Source organism: Muscardinus avellanarius (genome assembly GCF_963383645.1).
Source record: "Muscardinus avellanarius genome assembly, chromosome: 12".
Taxonomy (NCBI): Eukaryota; Metazoa; Chordata; class Mammalia; order Rodentia; family Gliridae; genus Muscardinus; species Muscardinus avellanarius.
Genome location: NC_137798.1, coordinates 79,544,778 through 79,571,210, shown reverse-complemented (window position 1 = coordinate 79,571,210; position 26,433 = coordinate 79,544,778). Strand labels below are relative to the sequence as shown.

Below are 26,433 nucleotides of genomic sequence, written 5' to 3'. Positions count from 1 at the left end.
TATAAGTAAGCATTTTGAAAACAACAGGGAGTGACATGGTAGAGTAGGAGGGCTATGTTACTTTGGGTTGGATGTGAAAAAGAGCTAGAGATTTGTTAAGTATAAGCATGGTATGAGCAACCATCATCATGCAGGCTGGTACACGATAGAACACTGAATCCAGATTAAGGCAGAAGTTCCTTTGTATTCTTCCATTCAGAGCCAAGGTGGAATATTAGGTAGACTGCTGGATATAGATTAAATGTTAATGAGATGTAGAAAGGCCAGAGGGGTGGAACCCAGAGGCTTTCTACCTCCAGGCTATACTCCCGGACCTTTTTTATATTTTATTTGGAAATGGTCTCACTAGGTTGCTGAAAGCCTCACTAAGTAGCTGAAGCTGGCTTTGAACCTGTGCGATCCTCCTGTCTCAGCCTCCCAAGCACGGGGATTACAAGCGTGTGCCACCACGCCTGGCCCCATTCTACCAATTCTATCTTCCCCCTTTATTTGCTATCCTTATTTTAGTTAAAAACCTGGAAGTGAATCTCCTGAACTTTTAAATCCACCTTCCCAACAATATCCCAGCTGATCACAAAGGTCTGAATGTCTCTGTCTGAACCTCCTCTTCACTCATACTGTCTCAGCCACTTCTTAGAACATAAATTGCCTCCCAACTGATCTCCCTATCTCCAGTCTTTATCTTCCACATTGTCATCAGAGTTCTTTGCAAAATATCATTTGGGTCTTGTCCACGCTGCCCATATTCATTATCTGGTCTGGGCACTTGAGCAAAAGGCTTTATTATGCCTCCAATCCCAGAGGCAGGGAGATCATAAATTCAAGTCCAGCATGCACAATTTAGTGAGATTCTGTCTCAAAATGAGCTTGGAATGGGGTGTGGTGGCACACACCTGTAATACCAGTACTTAGGAGGCTGAGACAGGAGAATCACAGGTTCTAAGCCAGCTTCAGCAACTTAGCAAGACCCTGTTGCAAAAATAAATAAGGTGTGGTGCATGCTTGTAATCCCCACATTCGGGAGGCAGAGACTAGAGGATCACAGTTCTGGGACAACATCAGCTACTTAGCAAGGCCCTTCGCAACTCAGTAAGACCCTGTTTCAAAAATAAAAGGACTACAAAATAGGACTAGGGGTGTAGCTCAGGGGTACAGTGTCCCTGGGTTCCATCCCCAGTACCACAAAAAAATAAAAATAATTAATTAAAATTAAATAAAATTATTGTGTATTTAAAATAATAAAATAAATAAATAAAACAGGGTTAGAGATACAGTTCAGGTAGAATGCCCCTGGGTTCAACCTTCAGTTCCCTGATCCCCAACACAGAAACACAAAATGCTGGGGATGTATCCAGGACTTCCTCCAGGAACTTGAGACATATAGTCACTAAACACATATTCTCCTCTCTTTAAAAAAAAAAAAGCCAGGAATCCCCCATTTGGGGGAGGAGAGCTGCTTTATTCTCTATCTTTCTTTAACTTAAACTTTCATATTTCTATACCCTTCACTAGTCTTGGACTTCATCGTGGAGAGCCACTAGACAAGAACCCTAATAAGAGGAGATACCCCTGTTTCAATACAAGTAGTAATAATATAAAATAAATTAAAAATAAATAGGGCTGGGGGTGTAGCTCAGAGGTAGAATGTCCCTGGGTTCGATCCCCAATACAAAAAAAAAAAAAAAAAAAAAGTGACTGGGTAAGGGCTAATTAATTGGGTGATGTGTGCATGTATGTCTCCATCATCTTTTATCCCATTAAGATGTATGACTACAATGCACCAATAAAAAATTTTTAAAAAGTGCCCAAATACATAGAAAATATTTAGCATAGTGCCCAGAACGTCACACTCAACAAATATAGTTCTTACCTTTGTGATATAGGTCATATTCCCACAATTTCATTAAGAAGAAAAGGCAAGGCTTGGTGGTGCACCCTTGTAATCCCGGGAGTTGGGAAGATTGAGACAGAAAAATCGCAGGTTCCCAGCCACCCTTAGCTACCTGGTGAGGCCCTCCGCAGCTTAGTGAGACCCTGTTTCAAAATAAAGAATAAAATAGGGCTGAGAGTGCAGCTCGGAGGTAGAATGCCCCTGGGTTTCATCCCCAGTACCACTAAAAAAAAAAAAAAAAGTTTGTTTATGTTAAGTTGCTCACGGGCACATAATTGAAGAGCCGGTGTTGTTCCCTGTATCATAGTTCTCTTGGCGGTTTGAGAACAGAGCACATCCTACTGCAGATTCTCTATTCCTAAATGCCGTTTCTAGCACCTAGTGCTCAAAAGAGTATTTCTTGAGAGAAAGCAGAATATCAAAATCCAGAAAAAACACAGCAGAATGTTGAATCTGAAAAAAGAGAAGTGAGCGGAGTCAGGAGAGTTGATATGTATTTTTGGAGTTCTGAGGAAGAGGAAGGAACCAAGAACTGGGGCCGCTGAGGTGACAGGAGGCCAGTACTTGAACTGGCTATCATATCTTTACCATAATGACTACACTACCTCTTTCTCAACAAGATCGCTGCCCAACGTTGGAGGGGCCTGCTTCCCCTGGCTCTTGCGACAGGCCTGGAGCCAGGAGGCTGGACGACCTCTGGACCAAGAAGCGGTATGGGAACCCGGCCAGGGATGCAGGGAAGCAGCCCCTGGAGGGCGTCCGGTCGGCGACGCCCTTGACCCCGCGGAGGGTCGTCGGCTCCACGCGGCCCCCACCACGCTCCGGCCACCCGGACGCGGGGCCACGGTTTCCCGGCCGGCCCCAGGACTGAGGGACTAACCGAGTGGACGAGCGCAGGCGGGGAAACCTCGGGGGCCGGAAGCGCCGAGATCTGCTTCCGGGTCAGGGGGCAGGAGCCACCATGGAACCTCGCGGGGCTGTGGGGCTGACGGCACCGCGGGCCGGCGACTGAAGCGAGTGGAGCGCTGCGAGGTCAGCGCCGCCGGGAAACGCAGGCCGGTCCCGGACAGCCGCCGCCGCCGCCGCCATGTCGGTGCTGGGCGAGTACGAGCGACACTGCGACTCCATCAACTCGGACTTTGGGAGCGAGTCCGGGGGTGGCGGGGACTCGGGCCCGGGGCCCACTGCCAGTCCCGTGCCGCGGGCCGGCGGCGGCGCGGCGGAGCAGGAGGAGCTGCACTACATCCCCATCCGCGTCCTGGGCCGCGGCGCCTTCGGGGAGGCCACGCTGTACCGCCGCACCGAGGTAGCGGCCCTCGGCTCCGGCCGCTGCCGGGCCGCCCCGACCCCTGCTTCCCGCTCCAGCCTTCCAGCCCCCGCCTGCACCGGGCTTTCTCCGCGTTCCTGTTCATTTGATGTTTAGACACCCGCAGAGTACATGTCTCAGGGCTTCCTCCTGCACTAGAAATTGGTTAGATCACTGATTTCACTCACTGGTCATTTTTGTTAAACCTGGGGAAATTGAGCAAATCACCCAGTCGTCCCATGAGTTTTAGTTTCTCCATCTGTAAAATGGATTTAGTGACACCTTAAAAGTCATCTTAATTTTTTTAAAGATTAGTTTGTGAATCAAAAGTGCTTTAAAAACTGTTAAGTGGAAGTGGTATACGAGTGTGAGGTGTTACCAAAACTTCCTTCCTCTCTCAGGTTGCATAGTTCCTTCAAGGTCCGGATGGGAGGAGATGCATAGCTTCAAAATATCCACACCAGCTGCAGGTTTTGTCATTAAGTTGAGAAGTGATAACTCAGTTGGAGTTGTGTGTGTGTGTGTGTGTGTGTGTGTGTGTGTGTGTGTGTGTGTGTGTGTTTTTCTCGAACATCACAGAGGTGATCATTTTGTGTTGGTTTTTTCAGTCATGTTTATCATGCAGCATTTATGCATGGGGAACACTTTTTGGTTTACCTTTAGTTCTTTTTTTTTTTTTTTTTTTTGTACTGGGAATTGAACCCAGAGGTCTTCTACTTCCAAGCTACAACCCCACCCCTATTTTATTTCTTTTTTGGAAACAGGGTCTCACTCGGTTTCTGAGAGCCTCCCTAAATCGATGAGGCTGGCTTTATATCTGCCATCCTCCTGTCTCAGCCTTCCCAGTACTGAGATTACAAACATGTGCCACTAGTCGGGCAATCTTTAGTTCTTAACTACTGTGAGAACAAAGACCCCTTTGAGTACCCAACCTAAGCAAAATAATCTTACCTCCTTCCATCCACATTTGCACATGTACACATCCTTTGCACAAAATCCATGGATTACTGACTCCCAAATTAAGAATCTACTAATTTAAGCCGGGCGTGGTGGCACACGTTTATAATCCGAGCCTTCGGGAAGCTGAGAACAGAGGATCACTGTTCGCAGACAGTCTCAACTACTTAGGCTCCCTGCAGCTCAGTGAGACCCGGTTTCAAAATAAAGAATAAAAAATAGGGCAGGGGCTGTAACTCAGAGGTTGAATGCCCCTGGATTTCATCCCCAGACGCGAAAAAAAATAAGAAGAATCTGTACTAATTTAAAACCCTGTAGCAGTGATTCCACTTGCAAAAAACCAACTATAAGTTGGATTTGATCACTGGGTTTTTAAAACTTTAGCTCTAGGATAAACTTAATGAGAACTTGCTGGGGTTACTGAAGGTGATTCATCCATCAGTGATCCATCTGTTGTCTGTTCCAAGCCAGCATATGTTGTTTTGGTTTTGCTGTGCCAGGAATTGAATCCTGGTCTTTGCACATGGTAGGAAAATGCTCCACCACTGAGCTGCACTCCCATCCCCCAGCATAAGATTAAAACTGTAAGATGAAGAGGAGAGGTGATTTTGAGAGAATTATCTTTAAATGTTTTTATCCTTATATGGTATCACTGTAGGATGTTATAGTTACTCTTAGTAGTTCATTTTCTTTTCCTCAATATGAGAAAGAGGGGACAAGCATTATTATTCCTGTTTATTAGAGAAATGGACAGTGTATTTAACTGACTTGCACACTATCTTGGACTAGGACTAGTTTCATTTCTCCTATTGAACTTGATTCCTACTTAAATTTTATTATAATTACCCAGAACTGTATAGTGCTCTCCATATCGCCAAATATTAGATCTGTGAAATTAAGAAGACTTAATTAGCAGACTTTTCCCTCTAGAAGACTTTATTGCAGTGAGAAAACAAGTTAGCCATATTAAATAGCATTTCATTGTGTATGCATATAAATGAAAAGAATGGACAAATATCATTTCAGTGCATGAGTATTGAAATTAAGGGAATGATTATAGTAAAATGTTCACCAGTGTTTTTTTTTGTTGTTGTTGGTTTGTTTTTTGTTTTTTTTTTTTTTGGTGTGGTACTGGGGATTCAACCCAGAGGCATTCTACCTCCAAGTTATACCCCCAGACTGGTTTTGTTTTTCTTATTTGGAAACAGGGTCTTGCAAGGTTGCTGAGAGCCTCACTAAATTGCTGAGGGTGGCTTTGAACCTGTGATCCTCCTGTACTCCCAAGTACTGGGATTATAGGCGTGCACCACCATGCCCAGTTTGTAAAGTTTCCTTTTGTGAGGGCAGAGGCATTCAAAAAGATGGGGAAGGTGGTTTAGGTAGGGATACTTGTGGGCTGTGAAGCAATATCAGTAAATAACAGTAAAGTATTAAAGATATGGTGGAAAGAGAATAGACATGAGGAGCTACAGGTAAGTTTTCAATAGAGAAAAACATGATACAAGTATAGACAGGAGATTATAAACATGCAAAATGGGCCATGACTTATTCTTATCCAGAAAGGGTAAATGAAAGTCACTGGGGAAGCGAGGCAAGTTTAGTATTCTTTATTTTTTTAACAGGAAGCTGTGGTCAACTGTAGATAATGCTAGCCAATTCTTCTCCAATATTCAAACTCTATAGCAACCTCCTTGATAACTACCTATTTTCTAGCAACCCTCAGTAGAATCTTTGAGATCTGCTACCATCCTGTATTTTTACTTGGAACTTTCATTAGTGCAAATTATGTATAGCAACAAAGTAAGAAGTTTAAGTAACTAAGTAATCTTAATGCTTTACTTTTCCCAGTTCTGCAATAAAATATAATGTTCAGTCATATGCAGAACCTTTAACCAAGGTCTATTTAAAGGAAAAAATAAAAAGAGTCAATCTTTGCCCCTCTAGGAAGTTTTCTTTCTAGGCTTATAGATCTGGGTGTGGATTCATTCAGTGCCAGGCAAGAGGAAAGCACAATACCTCCGTTACTGTGTTGTAGGATGACTCACTGGTTGTGTGGAAGGAAGTTGATTTGACCCGGCTGTCTGAGAAGGAACGTCGTGATGCCTTGAATGAGATTGTTATTCTGGCGCTGCTGCAGCATGACAACATTATTGCCTACTACAATCACTTCATGGACAATACCACCCTGCTGATTGAGTTGGAATATTGTAACGGTAAAGTTTAATTCAGTGGAACTTCCTCCACCAGACATTCTTCTTATGCCCATACTTACCTTGAGGGAAAAGTAAAAGAAAAGGCGTATACAGTGATAAAACTTTAAATGGATTTTTAAAGTTTAAGAGAAATAGTTAAGGCTTTAGAGAGTGCTGAAGTGATGCACAAAATAAGGGAAGGAATTTCTCCAGGCATATTCAAATTCGTCCTTATGATTATCTCCATTTTTTTTTCATTTGGATTTTACATTTTTTGTCAAAATTTTTCCTAATTAAATGATATTAGCCAGGCGTGGTGGCGCATGCTTGTAATCCCAGCACTTGGGAGGCTGAGACAGGAGGATCGCACAGGTTTGAAACCAGAAACCAGCGTCAGCTACAGAGTGAGGCTCTTAGCAACTTAGTGAGACCCTGTTTCCAAATATATAGAATAGGTCTGGGAGTATAGCCCGGAGGTAAAAAGCCCCTAGGTTCCACCCCCAGTAACACCAAAAAAAAAAAAAAAAAATGATATTAGAGACACAGTATGGTTTGGCACCACTTGATGTAATATATAATGATTTTTTTTTTTTTTTTTTGCGGGTCTGGGGATGGAACCCAGGGGTATTCAACCTCTGAGCTACACCCCTTGCCCTATTTTTTTTTATTCTTTATTTTGAAACAGTGTCTCACTAAGTTGCAGAGGGCCTCACTAAGTAGCTAAGGCTGTCTGCGAACCACAATCTTCCAGTCTCAGCCTCCCAAATGCTGGGATTACAAGCATGTGCCACCACACTAATGAAATCTTATAGACGATATTTACTATATTGACTTCAGCTAAAGTTATCCTATTGAAAAGATCATAACTGAATGAAAATGGTAGTGAAACATGGCTTATTTGTCTGATCTGTGATTTTTTTTTTTTTTTTTTTTTTTGCGGGTCTGGGGCTGGAACCCAGAGGCATTTGACCTCCGACCTACACCCCCTGCCCAATTTTTTATTCTTTATTTTGAAACAGAGTCACACTGAGTTTAGAAGGGCCTCAGTAAGTAGCTGAGGCTGTTCAAGAACCGTGATTCTCCAGTCTCATCCTCCCGAAAGCTGGGATTACAAGCGTGAGCCACCACACCTGGCTGTGATCTGTGTTTCCTTTGAACAATTTTGCTTACAAGATTGCGCTATTGCCTGCTTATTAGAAAAGTAGAAAGGGACATATGTTTTCTCTAATATGCCCAAACTAGGGAGCATTGGGGAAACTAGAGGGACTCCAGATAATGGAGGGGAAATCTCAGCAAAGCTAGAATGGAAGGATAGGAGAGGAAGAAGGCTAAGGTTGATTAATGGAGGAGCTTTATCCGAATATGTGTAAAAGTGTGAATATAGTATGGTTAACCTCAACACTCATTATTGGGGGGATACTAAGCACAGTCTAAATGTATACCATTTTCAATTTGTTCCACATATAAATAAAATTAAAGAAAAGTAGACTAAACCCACATCCCAAGTTTCACCACCTTTAGCTTTGTAACCTTAGGCAAGAAAATGTTCTGTGCTTTGGTTTCCTCATTTAATTAAGTATTTTGGTTATAGTATCTACCTTCTAGGGTTACATTAAATGAATTTGAGCTGGGTATGGTGGGTATGCCTATAATCTCAGTACTTGGGAGGCTGAGGCAGCAGGATTGCAAGTTCAAGGACAGCCTCAGCAAGTAGTGAGATTCTCATCAACTTAGCGAGACCCCATTTCAAAATAAAATAGGGCTAGGGGGTGTAGCTTAGAGGTAGAATGCCCCTGGAGTTCAATATCCAGTACCACAATAATTAATTAACTAACTAATTAATTTGTAAATCCCATAATATAGGGATTGGTATATAGCAAGTATACAACACATACTTAATTTTTTTTTTTCTTTTGTGGTACTAAGGATGGAACCCAGGGGCATCCTACCTCTAGCGACACTCCTGGCCCTGTTTTTTAATCCTTTATTTTTTTAAATAGAGTCTCACTGAATTGCAAAGGACCTCACTAAGTAGCTGAGGCTATCCAAGAACCACGATCCTCCAATCTCAGCCTTCCAAATGCTGGGATTACAAGTGTGTGCCACCATGCCCAGCTAAATTTTGTTTGTGTGTGTGTGTGTGTGTGTGTGTGTGTGTGTGTGTGTGTGTGTGGTTTTGGGGATTGAACCTAGGAGCATTCTACCTCTGAGCTACACCCCCAGCCCTATTTTTTCTTATTTATTTTTGAAACGAGGTCTCATTAAGTTGTGGAGGGCTTCAGGAAGTAGTTGAAACTGGCTTTGAACCTGCAATCCTCCTGTCTTAGCCACCTAAATACTGGAATTTCAAGCATGTACCACCACGCCCAGCTAAACTTTCTTGTCTAGAACCTTGTATTTCTTGATTGTTTCTGGATTTGAGCAACTCTAAATATAGGAGATTATATTAGAAATGTTTGAAGTAACCGAAGTGTTAAGTAGTTGACTTCCTTTGTGGTTAGGAGGAACTAGAACAAATGATACTTTTGTTTGGCACTGGAGATGGAACCCAGGGGCATTCTTCTGAGCTATACCCCCAGCTCAATTTTTTATTCTTTATTTTGAAACAGAGTCTCATCAAGTTCTAGTGAGCCTCACTAAGTAGTGGAGGCTAGGGGTGGGGGGAAGAATCATGATCCTCCTGTTTTAGCCTCCCAGGTACTGGCATTAAAAGCATGTACCACCATACTCAGCTTCAAATGATACATTATTAAAAGTACAAGTTACTAAATTGCAGAGGAATAAAAGTTGCAAAAATTTAGTCAGGGCAGGGCATGGTGGTTTACACCTATAATCCCAGTATTTGGTAGGATGAGACAGGAAGATCACAGGTTTAAGGCCAGCTTCAGCAATTTAGCAAGACCCTCTCGACAATTTAGTGAGACTCTGTTTCAAATTTTATTTATTTATTTATTTATTTATTTATTTATTTATTTATTTATTTATTTATTGTGGTACTGGGGTTCCTGGAAGCCCTTCTACCTCCGGGCTACACTCCCAGACCTATTTTATATTTTTTATTTGGAAACAGGGTCTCTTAAGCCAGTGAGGCTGGCTTTGAACCAGCGTGATCCTCCTGTCTCCGCCTCCCAAGCGTGGGGATTACAAGGATGCGCCACCACGCCCAGCTTCAAAAAAAAAAAAAGCATAGTGGCACATGTTTGTAATCCCAATACTGAGACAGGAAGATCCTGGTTTGCAGCCAGCCTCAACTACTTAGGCCCTTGAAATTTAGTGAGACTCTCTTTCAAAATAAAGAATAAAAAATTGGACTGAGGATGTAGATCAGAGGTAGAATGTCCCTAGGTTTAATCCCTAGCACCAAAAAATAAATAAATAAAAATTTAAAAGGCTGGGGTTGTATCTAGAGATAGAATGTCTCTGGATCAACCCCAGCACCAAAACGATAACTTATGTAAGGCCAAAATGTAAGTTGCACCTGAGGATAGAAAGTAAAATGAACCATGATCATTTGCAATCTGTATTACTTGATACTCCTTAGGAAGAAATTAGTAAGTTTTAACTAGATTGGAAACAGTCTAGGGGTGGACCCTAAATTTTGGAAAATCTTTTCAGTGAGAAATAGGAAGAAAAAGTTGTTGATACGTACCTTGTATATATAAAGCATTGCATCACAGGTGTAACCCAAATAGTCTAGTGGTCACTGGAAGAGTTATTACAAAAATATTTCAGATTCCTTAAAAGGAAGTTCTGGAGAAGTAAATCATCTGACTCTGAAGCTGTCTCATAATTGTGATATTACAGGAATGGTCTTTACTCTTATCTTTTCTAAAAATGCCATATTTCCCATTTTTGTCTTTTTTTTTGGCAGTACTGGGATTGAACCTGGGGGCATTCTACCTCTGAGCTACACCTCCAGCCCTGTTTTTTTGGTTTTTTTGTTTTGTTTTGTTTTATCCTTTATTTTGAAACAGGGTCTCACTAAATTGCAGAGGGCATCACTAAGTAACTGAGGCTGGCTGCAAATCTGCGATCCTCCTGTCTCAGCCTCTGAAGTGCTGGGATTACAAGCATGTGCCACCACACCCAGCTGGGAGGGCAGTCTTTGAAGAATGTTTCTAATATAGTTTTGTATTCATGTAAAAAGCCAACAGGGAAGAAGTCCTTTCTTTTAGAGAGGAAGCAAAATTTTTCATTTTTTGTGTTAACTTTTAAAACCCTATTTAATACAAGAGCCCAAGCTTTGATCTCTATTTAGGAATTCAAATCTGTTTCTTGTTTAATTGCAGGAGGGAACCTGTATGACAAAATCCTTCGTCAGAAGGACAAGTTGTTTGAGGAAGAGGTAATTCATACGTCTCTGGAAGGAAGCTAGAATTATGATGTTGTAATTCTTGCATTCTAGTTCTGTATTTACTCTTCCAGCAATGAAGAGTGTCTTCTTTCCTTTTGTTCAGACTCCTTCCAGGCTCATTCATGAGATAGAAAACCTCTAACAAGGAAGCTGTGTATAGCTGCTTCCTAAACAGTTTACCTCCACGCCATGATTCACTAGGGGCTTGCCTTCCTGGCTCTATACTGCACACTGGTATACCCAGTTTTCTATACCTTTGCATTCTTCCTGGATTTCTTTCCACAAGTCTGCTTCACCGTACTATATTTTATAACAACACTGGAACTATTTTATGATGACCTGCTTTTTCTTTTTACCTGTCCACTTTTCTATGCCTATTCAACCTACAAGCAAAAGATGTCATGTTGAATCATAACCTCTAAGTGCAGCTACTTTTGTTTTTTCATGTGCTTGCTTACTTAAATGGAGTTTTTTTTGTTTCCAAACCAAATGTAATTTTGTCTCTGCAGATGGTGGTGTGGTACCTTTTTCAGATTGTTTCAGCAGTGAGCTGTATTCATAAAGCTGGAATCCTTCATAGGTAATGAGTAAAAAACGTTATGGGAAGGATTTCTTCCTCCTTGTCCAGTTCTCACTCTAGGTGCCTCCCATCAGCACTTTTCAGTTAATTTTCTTGATTAAGCAGTCAGGGATTTTTCCAGTGATATAATTAGGACAGGAAAGAGTGTGTAATGAGGAATGTTATCTTTACTTTCCGAGGTTAACCATGCTTGTGATCTAGGAAGAAACTCCTCAGTGTCCTGCATACCACTACTCATTTCTTTTTCTCTTTTCTTTTTGGGGTGGGGAGGACGGGGTACTGGAGATTGAATCCATGGGCATTCTGCATCAGAGCTATACTCCCAGCCGTGTGTGGTGTGGTGTGGTGTGGTGTGGTGTGTGTGTGTGTGTGTGTGTGTGTGTGTGTGTGTGTGTTTTAAACAGTCTTGCTAGGTTGCTGGGAGTTGCACTGACTTGCTGATACTCCTTGAACCAGTGATTCTCCTGTCTCAGCCTCTCAAGTACTGAGATTATAGGCATGTACTACCATGCCCAACTCATTTCTTTTAGAGGTATCTTAGAGTTTAGTATATTAATTAATCAGAAAAGCCTAGAAAATGCTATAAGAAGTAGCATTAATTTGGTTGGAATTGAATTCAGAACATCTTCTCTGAGCAGTAATAATTAGCAGTTTTTCATTTTGTAATTAAGTTCTTTTAATTTAAATAAATACCTATTTGTACAATTAATTGTACTTTTTTGTGTGAGGTACTAGGGATTGAGCCCATGGGCATTCCACCTTTGAACTACAGCCCCAACCCTACTTTTATTCTTCTTTTTGAAACAGGGTCTCGCTAAGTTGCAGGGGACCTCACTAAATAGCTGAGGCTGGTCATGAACATGTAGTCCTCTCGTCTCAGCTTCCCAAATGCTGGGATTACAAGCATGCACCACCATGCCCTGCTTAATTGTACAATTTTAACAAGTTTTTACTTGATAAAAATTAGGGGTAACAAAACAAATTTCTGTTCATTTCTAGCTATTGAAGAGAACCGTTATAAGAATGCTTTCATATCATACCCTTAAGTGAGTCATTAACCATTCACAGCAATTTTCTTTTCTTTTCTTTTTCTTTTTTTTCTTTTTTTTTCTTTTTTTTTTTTTTTTTTTTTTTTGGTACTGGGGATTGAACCCAGAGGCATTCTACCTCCCAAGTTATACCCCAGCCTGATTTTATTTCTTACTTAGAAACAGGGTCTCACTAAGTTATAGAGGGCCTCACCAAGTTGCCAAGGCTGGCTTCAAACCTACAATCCTTCTGACTCAGCCTCCTAAGTACCGAGATTACAAGCTTGTGCCACCATGCCCGGCTTGCCAGCAATTTTAATACAGTATTTTGTTGTTGTTGTTGACTTGTCTATTTAGTTTGTGTGTGTGTGTGTGTGTGTGTGTGTGTGTGTGTGTGTGTGTATGTATGTATTATTTTTCGGAAGCCAGAGTGTGAACCAGGCACTGATCATTTTATTTTACATATGGTCAGTTCATCTTTAGAAAAATAGCCAGTAACTGTGGCACATGCCTGTAATCCCAGTACTTGGGAGGCAGAGACAGGAGGATAACAGATTTTATTTAATGCCACTCTCAGATACTTAGTGAGGCTCTCTGCATCTTGGTGAGACCCTGTTTCAAATAAAAAATAAAATAGGGCTAGGGGTGTAGCTTGAAGGTAGAATGCCTCTGGGTTCAATCCCCAATATCGCAAGAAGAAAAAAAAAGCCAGTAACTTACTTAGATGATCTAAAACAACCTAATTATGTTATTACTGAGAATTTAGAAGATTTTTTGGAACTTTGACCAAACCAGGTGTTAATTGCAGTAATATCATAATTCAAGGCATAAGCAGTAAGTAATTTAAAAAGCACTGTACTTTGTAAGAATAGTTGCCTGCACTATTTTTCTCATCTGATTTCCTCAGCTTTCCTTAATGGTGTCAGTGGGATGAGTGACATCCCTATGCTGTGAAGCCCTAGAGAATGATGTTAACTTTCTGCCTTTGCTCCCTAAGTCCCGTCTTGAGTGATAAAGTATGTGTGAAAATGACGACCAGCATATAGGACAGTTGGGATACCATAACAGAATATGAGCATGATAACACATTTTTATTCCGTACTAATCCTGGGCAGGGTGGGAGGTGAAATAAAACAGTTGTCTATATGGACTTAATATGCAGCATCTTTTTTTCAGAGATATAAAGACATTAAATATTTTTCTGACCAAGGCAAACCTGATAAAACTTGGAGATTATGGCCTAGCAAAAAAGCTTAATTCTGAGTACTCCATGGCAGAGACGGTGAGTACAGGTTACTCTTTTTTCAGTTTTTCTTTTCCAGTTTTGTAAGACATGATTATACCCGCTCTATATCTTGCATACTTTTCTCAATATTCTTTTTTTTTGTACCAAAGATTGAAACCAGAGACATTCTAACCTCCAAGTTATATTCCCAGCCCTAATTTATTTATTTATTTATTTGTTTGTTTATTTATTTATTTATTTTATTTGTGTGTGTGTGTGTGGTACTGGGGATGGAATCCAGTGGTGGCAATTCTACCTATGACACCCCCAGCCCTATTTTTTGTTTTTTGTTGTTTGTTTGTTTTTGTGGGTTTAAGGATGGAACCCAGGGGCATTCGACCTCCAAGCTATACCCCGTGCCCTATTTTTTATTCTTTGTTTTGAAACAGGGTCTCACTAAGTTGCAGAGGGCCTCACTAAGTAGCTGAGGCTGTCCGCAAACCACGATCCTCCAGTCTCAGCCTCCCGAATGCTGGGATTACAAGTGTGCACCACCACGCCTGGCCCAGCCCTATTTTTTATTTTTTATTTTGAAACAGGGTCTCACTGAATTGCAAAGGGCCTCCATATGTAGCCGAGGCTGGTCTCAAATCCATATCCTCCTGTCTCAGCCTCCCAAATGCTGGGATTACAAGAATGCGCCACCATGCCTGGCTTCCCAGCCCAGTTTTATTTTTTATTTTGAAACAGGGTCTCACTAAGTTGTGGAGGTCTTCACTAAGTAGCTGATGCTGGCTGCAAACCAGCAGTCCTCCTTTCTCAGCCTCCCAAGTACTAGAATTACAAGTGTGCCTCACCACGCCCAGCTAATGAGAACATTTAACCCCCTCATTAATTTACCATCTCCCCAATGACAGTATTTGACCTTTTCACATTGGTGAACTTTTACTAAGCATGTCTCTGTATGAAGTCTTCAGTAGGCCTTGAGTGCCTAAAGCCTGCATGAATCACAGAGCCATGGAGCCTCCCAAGTTAACCACAGTGCCTTTACCACAGATTGCCCTTTTATAATTGGCTCAAGAGATTAGATATGTATAACGTCTCTCCCCATAGTGCCATCATATTATAAAAATCATTTGGGAATCTGCTGATGAATGCTTTATGGATATTATTATCTCTAGTTTCTGGAAAATTTAACCACCTATTGAAATATTAATATATTTATCACAGAAGAGTTTTTAAAAATTGTTTTTGTTGTTGTTTAGCTTGTGGGAACCCCATATTACATGTCTCCAGAGCTCTGCCAAGGAGTAAAATACAATTTCAAGTCTGATATCTGGGCGGTTGGCTGTGTCATTTTTGAACTGCTTACACTAAAGAGAACATTTGATGCTACAGTAAGTTTTATTACCCCCACATTGTCTTTGTGAATGGTATAGGTTGGTTACGTAATTTGATATATCTCTGAGTTTCTTATTTCTTGAACAGAAATCAACTGCAGTCAAAAATAACTTGTAGAGCTGGGTGTGGTGCTGCACACTTGTAATCCCAGCATTAGGGAGGCTGAGACAGGAAGATACAGGTTCACAACTAGCCTCAGCCACTTAGGTCCTTTGCAACTCAGTGAGACCCTGTTTCAAAATAAAGAATAAAAAAAATAGATAGGGCTGGAGGTGTAACTTGGAGGTAGAATGCCCCTGGGTTCTATCACCAGTACCACAAAAAAATAAATAAATAAATGAAATTAAAAAATAACTTGTGCTGGGCATGGTGGCACATGCTTGTAATCCCAGTATTTGAGAGGCTGAGACAGGAGGATCACAAGTTCAAAGTCAGCCTCAACAATTTACTGAAGCCCACTGCAACTTAGTGAGACCCTGTTTCCAAATAAGAAATAAAATCAGGCTGGGGGTTTAGCTCACAGGTAGAATGTCTCTGGGTTCAATCCCTAGTGCCACCAAAAAACAAAACAAAACAAAAAAACGTAGTAAGGCACTGGATCAGTAGTATATCATTAAAATGCTATAAACCTACTTTATCTCCTACTTGAATTTCCCTTTGAAATGACCATAATCACACAGTTTAAGCACTATACTTGAATTTGTTGACTATAATTTTAAAACTGGCTCTAGGGTCAACTGTTCAATGCTGTAGTTTGGAGAAGCCATTTTATTTTTTTACTTCAACTACATCGTGTGGGTGTGGGTGTGTGTGTTGAGGATTGACCAGGGCCTCATACATGCTAGGCAAGCACTCTACCACTGAGCTGTAAGCTGTATATACCTAACCCTTTTTTCTCTTTTTTCACTTTTTTGATTGTTACTGGGGATTGAACACAAGCGCATTTTAACTCTGAACTACACCCCCATCTCTATTTCTTTTTTTTCTTTCTTTCTTTTCTTTCTTTCTTTTTTTTTTTTTTTTGCGGGTCTGGAGATGGAACCCAGAGGCATTTGACCTCCAAGCTATACCTCCTGCCCATTTTTTATTCTTTATTTTGAAACAGGGTCTCACTAAGTTGCGAAGGGCCTCACTAAGTAGCTGAGGCTGTCCGCGAACCGTAATCCTCTGGTCTTAGCCTCCCAAATGCTGGGATTACAAGCGTGTGCCACCACGCCCAGCTCCATCTCTATTTCTTTATTCTTTATTTTGAAATAGGCTCTCACTAAGCGTAGAGGGCCTCACTAAGTACCTGATGCTAGCCTGAACCTGTGATCTCCTGTCTCAGCCTCCCAAGTACTAGAATTAAAAGCATGTGCCACTTTTTTGTTTTTGAAACAGAGTCTTGCTAGGTTGCTGATTTTCTCACTACTTGCTGAGGCTTTCCTTGAGGCTATAGTCTTTGTCTCAACTCCCAAGTACTGGGATTACAGGTGTCCACCTCCACCCCTGACTCCGTGTGTGTGTGTGTGTGTGTGTGTGTGTGTGTGTGTGTTCCAGACACTGGAACACTGGGTATTGAACCCAGGGGCATTTTACCTCTGAGTTGCACCCAGTCCTATTTTTTATTTTGAAACAAGATCTCACTCACAACCCTTTTTGGGGGGAGGGGGTCAGTACTGAGGATTGGACCCAGAGGCAGTCTACCTCCAAGCTATATCGCTAACCCTATTTTTTATTCTTTATTTTGAAACAGGGTCTCATTAAGTTGGGGAGGGCCTCACTAAGTAACTAAAGGTGCTTTGGAACCTAGGATCCTCCTGTTTTAGCCTTCCAAATGTTGGGATTACAAGTGTGTGCCACCACGCCGAGCTACTGCCAGCCCTTTTTTTAAAAAAAAAATTTGAGTTTGGCATGGTGACACACACTTATAATCCCAGTACTTTGAAAGGCTGAGACAATAGAATCAAAGGTTAAATGGCCAGCCTCAGCTACTTAGTGAGACCCTTTGCAACTTTGTGAGATCCTGTTTCAAAAATAGAGAATAACCAGGCGTGGTGGCGCATGCATGTAATCCCAGCCCAGCATTTGGGAGGCTGAGATGGGAGGATCCGGTTTGTGGACAGCCTCAGCTACTTAGTGAGGCCCTCTGCAACTAAGTGAGACCCTGTTTCAAAAATAAAGAATAAAAAATAGGGCTGGGTGTAGTTTGGAGGCAGAATACTCCTGGGTTTTACCCCCAGTACCACATACACAAAAAAAAGGGCTGGAGAGCCGGGTGTGGTGGCACATGCTTGTAATTCTAGCATTTGAAAGGCTGAGACCAGAGAATCGTAGTTTATGGACAGCCTCAGCTACTTAGTGAGGACCTCTGCAACTTAGTGAGAACCTGTTTCAAAATAAAGAATAAAATATATATGGCAGGTAGTGTAGCTCAGAGGTAGAATGCTCCTGGTTCCATCCCCAGCCCCGCAAAAAAAAAGAAAAGAAAAAGGGCTGAGGGTTAATTCAGAGGTAAAATTCCCCTCAATTAAATCCCCAGTACCACAAAAAAGAAGGAAAAACAATTTTTGAGACAAGTTTTAGTTAAGTTGTCTAGGCAGGCCCCAAACTTGAGATTCTCATGGCTCAGCCCTTTTTTTTTTTTTTTTTTTTGGTGGTTGGTGCTGGGGGTTGAACCCAGGGGCATTGAAACAAGGTCTCACTAAGTTGTGGAGGGCCTCGATAAGTAGCTAAGGCCAGCCACAAACCCGGATCCTCCTGTCTCAGCCTCCCAAGTACTAGGATTACAAGTATGTACTACCGTACTACCATGCCTGCCTCAGCCTTCTGAATAGCTGGAATCACGTGTGTGTCACTAGCCCAGCTTACATCTTTTCTTTACCTTTTTTTTCCTTTTCTTAAGTTAAAGTAAATTTAGTAATACCCATTAAAGTGTTTTAATCATTTTATAATGAAAAATCACATACTCTTAATAAAGATTGTCATTGGCATTGTTTTATGGATAATAAATCCCTAGTCTTTTTTTTTTTCTCCTCCTCTAGTAGGGATTTTTTTTTTTTTTTTTTTTTTTTTTTTTTTTTTTTGGTGGTACTGGGGTTCCTGGAAGCCCTTCTACCTCCGGGATACACTCTCACGGGCTACACTCCTAGACCTATTGACCTATTTTTTAACTTTTTTATGTGGAAACAGGGTCTCTTAAGCCAGCAAGGCTGGCTCGGAACCAGCACGATCTTCCTGTCTCCGCCTCCCAAGCGAGGGGATTACAAGCATGTGCCACCACACCCAGCTCTCTAGTAGGGATTGAACTCAGGAGCAATATACCTCTGAGCTATACCCCAAGCTCTTATTTTTTATTTTATTGTATTTATTATTAATTTTGGTGGTACTGGGGTTCCTGGAAGCCCTTCTACCTCTAGGCTACACTCCCAGACCTATTTTATATTTTTATTTGGAAACAGGGTCTCATAAGCCAGCAAGGCTGGCTTTGAACCTGCACAATCCTCCTGTCTTCACCTCCCAAGCGCAGGGATTACAAGCGTGTGCCACCATGCCCACCTATTTTTTATATTGAAACAGGGTCTCACTAAGCTGTTGAGGCTGGCTTTTAACCTGTGATCCTCTTATCTCAGCTTCCCAAGTACTGGGATTACAGGTGTGTACCACCATACCCAGCTTTTCTTTTCTTTCTTTTTTTTTTTTTTTTTTTTTTTTGCGGGTCTGGAGATGGAACCCAGAGGCATTTGACCTCCGAGCTATACCCCCTACCCTATTTTTTATTCTTTATTTTGAAACAAGTTCTCACTAAGTTGTGGAGGGCCTCACTAAGTAGCTGAGGCTGTCTGTGAACCGCGATCCTCTAGTCTCGGCCTCCTGAATGCTAGGATTACAAACGTGTGCCACCACGCCTGGCTTCTTTTCTTTTTTAAGTAAAGTGAAGCCTAATGTAAAGCAGTGCTTCTCAGACTTTAATATACATACAGAATTGCCTAGATATCTTGTTAAGAGCAGATTCTGTTTCAGCAGTCTGAGGTAGGGGCTAATCTTTTGCATTTCTAACAAGCTCACTTGTTTTCTCCATGGACCACACATTGAGTAATTAAAGTGGATTCATTTCCACTCTCCTTCATCCAAATGTGAGAATGTAGTCAAATCACCCTCACAGAGAGATTTTCTGATATTGCATATGAAAAGTACAAATGTAAGATAATGTAAACTCATTGGGCTTTCATGAGATCTGCCTGTTTTTCTAAATCCTGAAGTTTGTTCTGGTATATCATCTAATTCTCCTAAATAATATAGTAGAATAAAAGTGACTTTTGAAGTCAGACTGTGGTGGAACAAAAAAAATTTGCTTAATTTTGACTATCTTTATGATTTTGAGCAAGTTAACTTTACATCTCTGAGACCCTTTTTTCTTGTGTACAAATTAATAATAATCGCTTCCTTACATTGTCTTTGTGAGGTTTAAAGAGATTATATATGTAATATGCCTATCTAGTTTATAGTTTCTCAATAATGTGGTGGTGGTAGTATTATTATAGTATTGTTATATCAGATATTATAATGAGATGCCTTGCTGATGTGTTATTTACTGTATTGCCTATTTAGCCATTTTAGGATATGTACATTAGGAGGCAAATTAGTTGACAAGGAGTTACTAGAAACCAAGAAGTTACTTGAAGCATAGCTAATCATGCTTTTCTTTTTCTTAGGATTCAGTGAAGGGTCAGATTATAATATATTCTGAGCAATTTGCTAATGGCCACGTAGCCACACTTTTCAGCTCCACATTGGAGTTAACTTCATTCTCTCTGATAATTACAGTGCTTCCCCAACCATTTCTTGCTGATACATACTAATAGTTATAAAATTAAATCAGTCCTATTCAGAATGATTGCCAATTATTTAAATAATGGTCACAGACATTGCAGAGCCCCTGCTGGTAGATTATAATGTCATCTTTATATAACCAGGAACAATGCAGTCATCATTTTCTCATAGAACCCACTCAACTTGTGTGTGAAGATCGTGCAAGGAATCCGAGCCATGGAAGTTGATTCTAGCCAGTACTCTTTGGAGTTGATACAGATGGTCCATGCGTGCCTTGACCAGGTAGGTGTGACATATATTGATTTCAGTTTCATGATTTTCTATTCTAGCCTCAGTATTTGAGTGAGGTGTAGCACAGATATAAACCAGACAAAACCACATCCACCTCTCTAGGGAAGAATGTATTTGTGGCTATACCAAGAATACATACTGGCAATTCATGGTAATTGTGTGGTTCAGCTAACAAATTCTTACTTTCTTCTGCTTTGTAAGAATTAATTAAGCCGGGCATGGTGGCGCATGCTTGTAATCCCAGCATTTGGGAGGCTGAGACCTAGAGGACTGCTACTTAGTAAGGCCCCCTGTAACTCAGTGAGACCCGGTTTCAAAATAAAGAATAAAAAATAGGGCAGGGGGTGTAGCTTGGAGGTCAAATGCCCCGGCAAAAAAAAAAAAAAAGAATTAATTTGTGAACTTTTTTGCCATCGAAATTATGCCTTTTTTACGGTCAAGAATAATTTCTATAAATTGATTTTACAAATCTGTAGTCGGAGATAATTTGTAGTTCTTAAGGTATAGAGCATATATAGCTCTAATATTTTATGGTTCCCTTACTGTGTGTATAGTTCTAATATTATTCAAAGTGTGGTCTGTAAACCACTGGCATTAGAACCACCAAGGAGTAGGGAAGTTTTATAAGTAAAGAAGAAGATTCCTGGACCCCACTACATACCATCTCAGTGGATAAAGCCCAAAAATCTGTATTCATAATAAACACCCCAGATGATTATTCCGTGCTGTGTTGAGATTTGAAAGCTATTGCCCTGATTGAACAAATTTTTTAAAAATGTACTATATATATCTTTATTTACGTATGTGTTGATAACAAGAGGATTGGCCTTAAATGTGGACTATGACATAAGAAATTATGATTTTTTTAAACAAAAGGTTAATATAGTAGTCTTTGACTAATTAACTACAGCCTTCTGAGAGAAAGTAAAATTTCTCATTAGATCCCATATTACTCATTTCCTTTAAATGAAAACTAATCTATTTTTTCTTCTTAGGATCCTGAACAGAGACCCACTGCAGATGAACTTTTGGATCGCCCCCTGCTCAGGAAACGCAGGAGGTAAAGTACAAAGGAATCACTTCATTGTCTTTCCAGAAATGGTTGGCCATTGTAGGCTTCATCAGAGTATCACAAGAAAGGGCAGTGTTTTCTAACCTTGGCTACTCTAATGTCATTTTCTGCCAATACTGCTGCTTTCATTGCTTAAGGATGATTCTTTTACCTCTTTGTCTGCTTTACTTTAAATTTGTTGATGAGACCCAGGAGCCTTCTACTCTCCCAATCTGTGGATTTTTTATTTTAAAGTTGAGAGGTTGGGCCGGGCGTGATGGTGAATGCTTGTAATCCCAGCACTTGGGAGGCTGAGACAGGAGGATCGCACAGGTTCCACCCCCAGTACCATAAAAAAAATATAAAAATAAAATAAAAACTAAAGTTGCGAGATTAATATCCTTTGGTTTGTATCTCTATGTTCTGGCATATAATAAAGCACTCAGCCTAAGATATTAGTGTGAATTTGGCCTAGGCGCTTTTTTTTTTTTTTTTTTTTTTTTTTGGAAACAGGATCTCACTAAGTTGCTGAGAGCCTCACTAAGTAGCTGAGGCTGGCTTCAAACCTGTGCAGTCATCCTGCTCAGCCTCCCAAGTACTAGGATTATAAGAGTGCGCCACCATGCCCAGCTACCTGAGCTTTTTTTTTTTTTTTTTTTTTTTTGGCACTTGGGATTGAACCAGGGGCATTCTACCTCCAAGCTACAATCCTGGCCCTAATTTATTTTTGTTTTGAAACGGCTTCTCACTAGGTTGATGAGAGTCTCACTGAGTCTCGCTGAGGCTGTCCTTGAACCTGCCATCCTCCTAGTTTAGCTTCCTAAGTACTGGAATTACATGTGTTTGCAACCACCCCCTAAGCTTTGTTTTTGTTTTTGTTTTTTTTTTGAGTCAGGTTTTTGAGATAGTACTTGGAGTTGGAGTCCTCCTCTTCGAGTACCTTTTCCCATATTTTGCACTTAAGCTTTATTGACTCCTGACAGGTTTATTTTCTGTCACATTTTATTCTGTCAGATGTCTCTAGAGGTAGGAAGACTATCCTGTACTAGAAGGCTTCAAATCTCATCTGAAAGGAAAAGTATTTCTTCTCTTTCTAATCTCTATTTCATCTTGTTATATTATTTTTCACCGTACTACCCTTTATCCTACCCTATCAGGTTTTTTGTTTTGTATTCTTCAAATAGTCATTTACTCTGCTCTTTTCAATTTTTATTCTTAAGTACATTAAATACATAACTCCATAATCTTTCCTATTTGGTCAGAAAACCTTTATTCTGTATGTCATTTAATCTTTTACTATTATTATTTTGAATTTAATTGACATAATGTACATATTTATGAGGAATGTTTAAATACATAAAAATATAAAGACATATGCATATGTATCACCTCAATTTATTTATTTATTTGTTTGATACTCTGGTACTAGGAATTAAACTAAGGAGCATCCTACCTCCAAGCTATTCCCCTTTTTTATATTTTTTTTTATTTTTTTATATTTTTATTTTTTCAGTCCTATTTTTTTGTCTTTTTATTTATTTATTTTTATTTATTTATTTTGTGTGTGTGTGTGGTTCTGGGGGTAGAACCCAGGGGCTTTTCTACCTCTGGGCTATACTCCCAGACCTATTTTTTATACTTTATTTGGAAACAGGGTCTCACTAAGTTGCTGAGAGCCTCACTAAGTAGCTGAGGCTGGCTTCGAACCTGTGCCATCCTCCTGTCTCAGCCTCCCAAGCGCTAGGATTACAAGCATGCACCACCATGCCTGGCTTAGTCTTTATATTTTTTGAAACAGGGTCTCACTGAGTTGCAAGGGGCCTCGCTAAGTAGCTGAGACTGTCTGCGAACCGCAACTCTCCAGTCTCCACCTCCCGAATGTCAGGATTACAAGCGTGCATCACCACACCCCGCCTAATTTTTTATTTTGAAATAGGGTCTAAGTTGCTGAGACTGGCCTCAAACCTGCAGTCTTCCTCTCTCGGCCTCCCAAGTATAGGCATGTGCCATCACGCCTAGCTTATACATCATTTCTTTGTCATGGGAGTCTTCAAACTCCTTTCTTCTAGTTATTTTGGAATATTCAATTAAATGTTGTTAACCATAGTTATTCTACTGTACCATTTAGAAACATTAGACATTTTTTCTCCTACCACTACACCCTCTGCCAGTTAACTTTAATCTCTCTCCTTCCCTCACCTGCACCCTTCCCGGGCTCTGGTGACTATGGTGCTACTCTCTACTCCTTTAAGATCAACTTTTTAACTTTCGCATAAAAATAAGGGTATTGTCTTTCTATTCTTGACTTATTTCACTTAAGATAATGCCCTCCAGTTCCATCTATTTCTGCAAATAACAGAATCTTACTTTTTATGGCAAATAATATTTAAGTTTATGTATATATTCTGCATTTTCTTTCTTCATTCATTTTTTGTTGCTTTGTTGTTTTGTATTTTGGTACTAGGGGCTGAACCTAGAAGCATTTTACCCATGAGCTACACACCCAGCTTGATTTTATTTTATTTTTTGAAACAGGGTCTCACTAAGTTACTGAGGTTGGCCTCAAACCTGAGATCCTCCTGTTTCAGCTTCTCAAATACTGAGGTTTACAGTAGGTTTATGCCACACACCCAGTTTGATTTAACCCAGTGGCATTCTACCTCTAAGCTATTCACTCAGCCCTATTCTTTATTTTCATTTTGAAAATGAAGTAGGGTCTCACTAGCTTGATGAAAGTCTCACTACTTGCTGAGACTGTTCTCCAACCTGCGATTCTCCTCTCTCAGCCTCCTAAGTACTGGAATTATAGGCATGCATCACCACGCTTGGCTTAGGTTGATTTTTATTTATTTATTTGGTACTGGGATTGAACTCAGGCATTCTACCTCTGAGCTACACCCTCAGCCTTATTTTTATTTTTATTTTGAAACAGGGTCTCACTAGGTTAATGAAAATCTCACTACTTACTGAGGCTGTCCTTAAACCTGTGATCCTCCTGTCTCGGCCTCCCAAGTACTAGATTTACAAGTATGGCGCCACCATGCCTAGCTTCTATTTTTTTTTTAATAGTTTTATAGTTTTGGTTCATACATTTAAGTCTTGTTTCAAAATTAATCTTTTCTGTTTTCCATTTGGTTTCTAACCAATGTTTTTGTGCTAGAATTATGTGTAATACTCAAGATGCAACACCATGACTTTCCATTTGTTTTATGCATATTCAGGCAATATCACCCTTTGAAAGCTGGATAAGCATATTTAAATTTCTATCTAGCTTATTTTTAACAAAATAGTGAGTATTTTAATCTTTTATTGAAATATTCAGATAACTACATTTTTTTAATTGGGTTTTTTTTCCCCCTGCAATATGGGGGATGGAACCCAGGGAGATTCTGCTTCTGAGATACACCTCCATCCCTATTTTTTTTATTCTTTATTTTTGAAACAGGGTTCTTACTAAGTTGTTAAGGACCTATCTAAGTAGCTGAGGCTGGCAGTGAACCACGATCCTCCTGTCTCAGCCTCCCAAGTGCTAGCCAGGATTACATGTATGCACCACCAAGCCCTGCTAAATAACTACATCTTTTTTTTTTTTTTTTTTTTTTTGTAGTATAGGGGGTGGAACCCAGGGGCATTCTACCTCCAAACTACACTCCTAGCCCTATTTTTTATTCTTTATTTTGAAACAGGGTCTCACTGAATTGCAAAAGGCCTCACTATAAGTATCTGAGGCTGTCTGCGAACCGTGATCCTCTGGTCTCAGCCTCCCAAATGCTGGGATTGCAAGTGTACGCCACCACGCCCGTCTTAAATAACTACATTTTTGTGTGTGTGGTACTGTGGATGGAACCCAAAGCCATTTTACCTCCAAGCAACACCCCCAGCTCAATTTTTTATTCTTTATTTTGAAACAGGGTCTCACTGAGTTGCAAAGGGCCTCACTAAGTAGTAGCTGAGGCTGTCCGTGAACCACGATCCTCATGTCCCAGCCTTCCAAATGCTGGGATTACAAGTGTGCATCACTATGCCCGGCTTAATAACTACATTTCTATTGAAATCTTTTCTGAAATAAAAATTTACTGGATTTATATGGAGTACTTTATTGGGATTTTGTACTTTGATAGAAAAACATGAGAAGTTTTCTAGATAGAGAAAAATAACAGAAGGGAAATCACAGACACAGGAAATTGTAGGAAATATTCAGGAAATACAAAGTCCTCTTTGGCTAGATCAGCAGTTCTAGACCTGGCTAGATCAGCAGTTCTAGACCTGGAGCTCTTAAAATCTCAGGGCTTTTTAAAAATTACTAATGTCTGAGTATCACCCCGCTAGTTCATATATAAAAGATTTAGCACTAAATATGGGCTAGAACCTGGGTTGTAAGTAAAAGAAAGAAAGGCTGGAAAGATAATCAAAGAGTACAGAGCCAGGCATGGTGGCACATGCTTGTAAACCCAGTACTTGGGAGGTTGAGACAGGAGGATCGCTGATTCAAAGACAGTCAGTCTCAGCATCATAGTGAGACTAATAAGTGAAGCAGACTAGGAGGTGCTACCACTGTATAAGTGGGAAATGAAACTGTCCAGAGCTGAGGTGTTGAGACTGGATAGGAAAAGTTGGGTATAAAAGGTGCTGCATAGGTAGAATCTGTAGAATTGAAATGTTGAGGAAAGGGGTAGAGAAGAGCCAGAGAAGGCTGGAGTTGATTGTAGGAGGGATATAGAAATACGAGAGCCAGAAAGAAGCTGGTATGGGAGAAAGAGAACAAATCCAGGTTTGGAAATGTGCTTGGGAGGCAGTGGGCAGACCAGATGGAGATGTCCAGCATGTGCTTTAGGGGTTCTCAGGGCTTCTTGTTCCAGGGCTTCCTGTTTCTGAGAGATAGAAAGCAAATGGCCCCAAACCGCAGGCCTGTGTAACTGTTCAAGTTGTGTCAAGGTACCTTCCTAAAAGTATTGTCTTGTTGTAGGATGCATATATATGGTTAATAAGAGAATTAAGTCTGTAAGATGTATTAAAGAGACGTTGTTGCAATGTAGAAAACTATTTCACTCTAATATCTTTTCTTTTGGTAGAGAGATGGAAGAAAAAGTTACTCTGCTTAATGCACCTACAAAGAGACCCAGGTAATACTCAGAAGAATCTTGAAAATTAGTACTATGTATCCTAAAATGCCACCAGAGGGGTCTTACTTGGATCTCTATATTATTTAATCCCAGTAGTTTTTATATCTTTTTCAGGAGCCAACATCTGCTTAAATGTCAGTTAGTCATTTCTAAGAAAAAAGCCATAATTTCAACCTCATACTACAGTGGACATCATTACCTTGATGAATTTTGAAAGTGTAG

At 40.4% G+C, this 26,433-nt stretch overlaps 1 protein-coding gene across 2 annotated transcripts in view; it reads left to right on the top strand.

The window, feature by feature from the left end:
* Nucleotides 1–2,793: 2,793 nt before the first annotated feature.
* The window catches only part of NEK9 (NIMA related kinase 9), a gene marked incomplete at both ends in the record, with an annotated part of 52,656 nt that continues 29,016 nt past the window's right edge, over nt 2,794–26,433 (top strand). The window contains 9 exons of one of the 2 annotated variants that reach the window (XM_080708311.1): nt 2,794–3,197; nt 6,190–6,367; nt 10,636–10,691; nt 11,210–11,280; nt 13,485–13,590; nt 14,799–14,930; nt 19,918–20,028; nt 21,033–21,097; nt 26,161–26,211. In XM_080708311.1, coding sequence (XP_080564437.1) covers nt 2,979–3,197; nt 6,190–6,367; nt 10,636–10,691; nt 11,210–11,280; nt 13,485–13,590; nt 14,799–14,930; nt 19,918–20,028; nt 21,033–21,097; nt 26,161–26,211 — 989 coding nt within the window. The remainder of the gene's footprint in view (nt 3,198–6,189; nt 6,368–10,635; nt 10,692–11,209; nt 11,281–13,484; nt 13,591–14,798; nt 14,931–19,917; nt 20,029–21,032; nt 21,098–26,160; nt 26,212–26,433) is intronic. The other variant, XM_080708310.1, reaches the window with a different exon arrangement.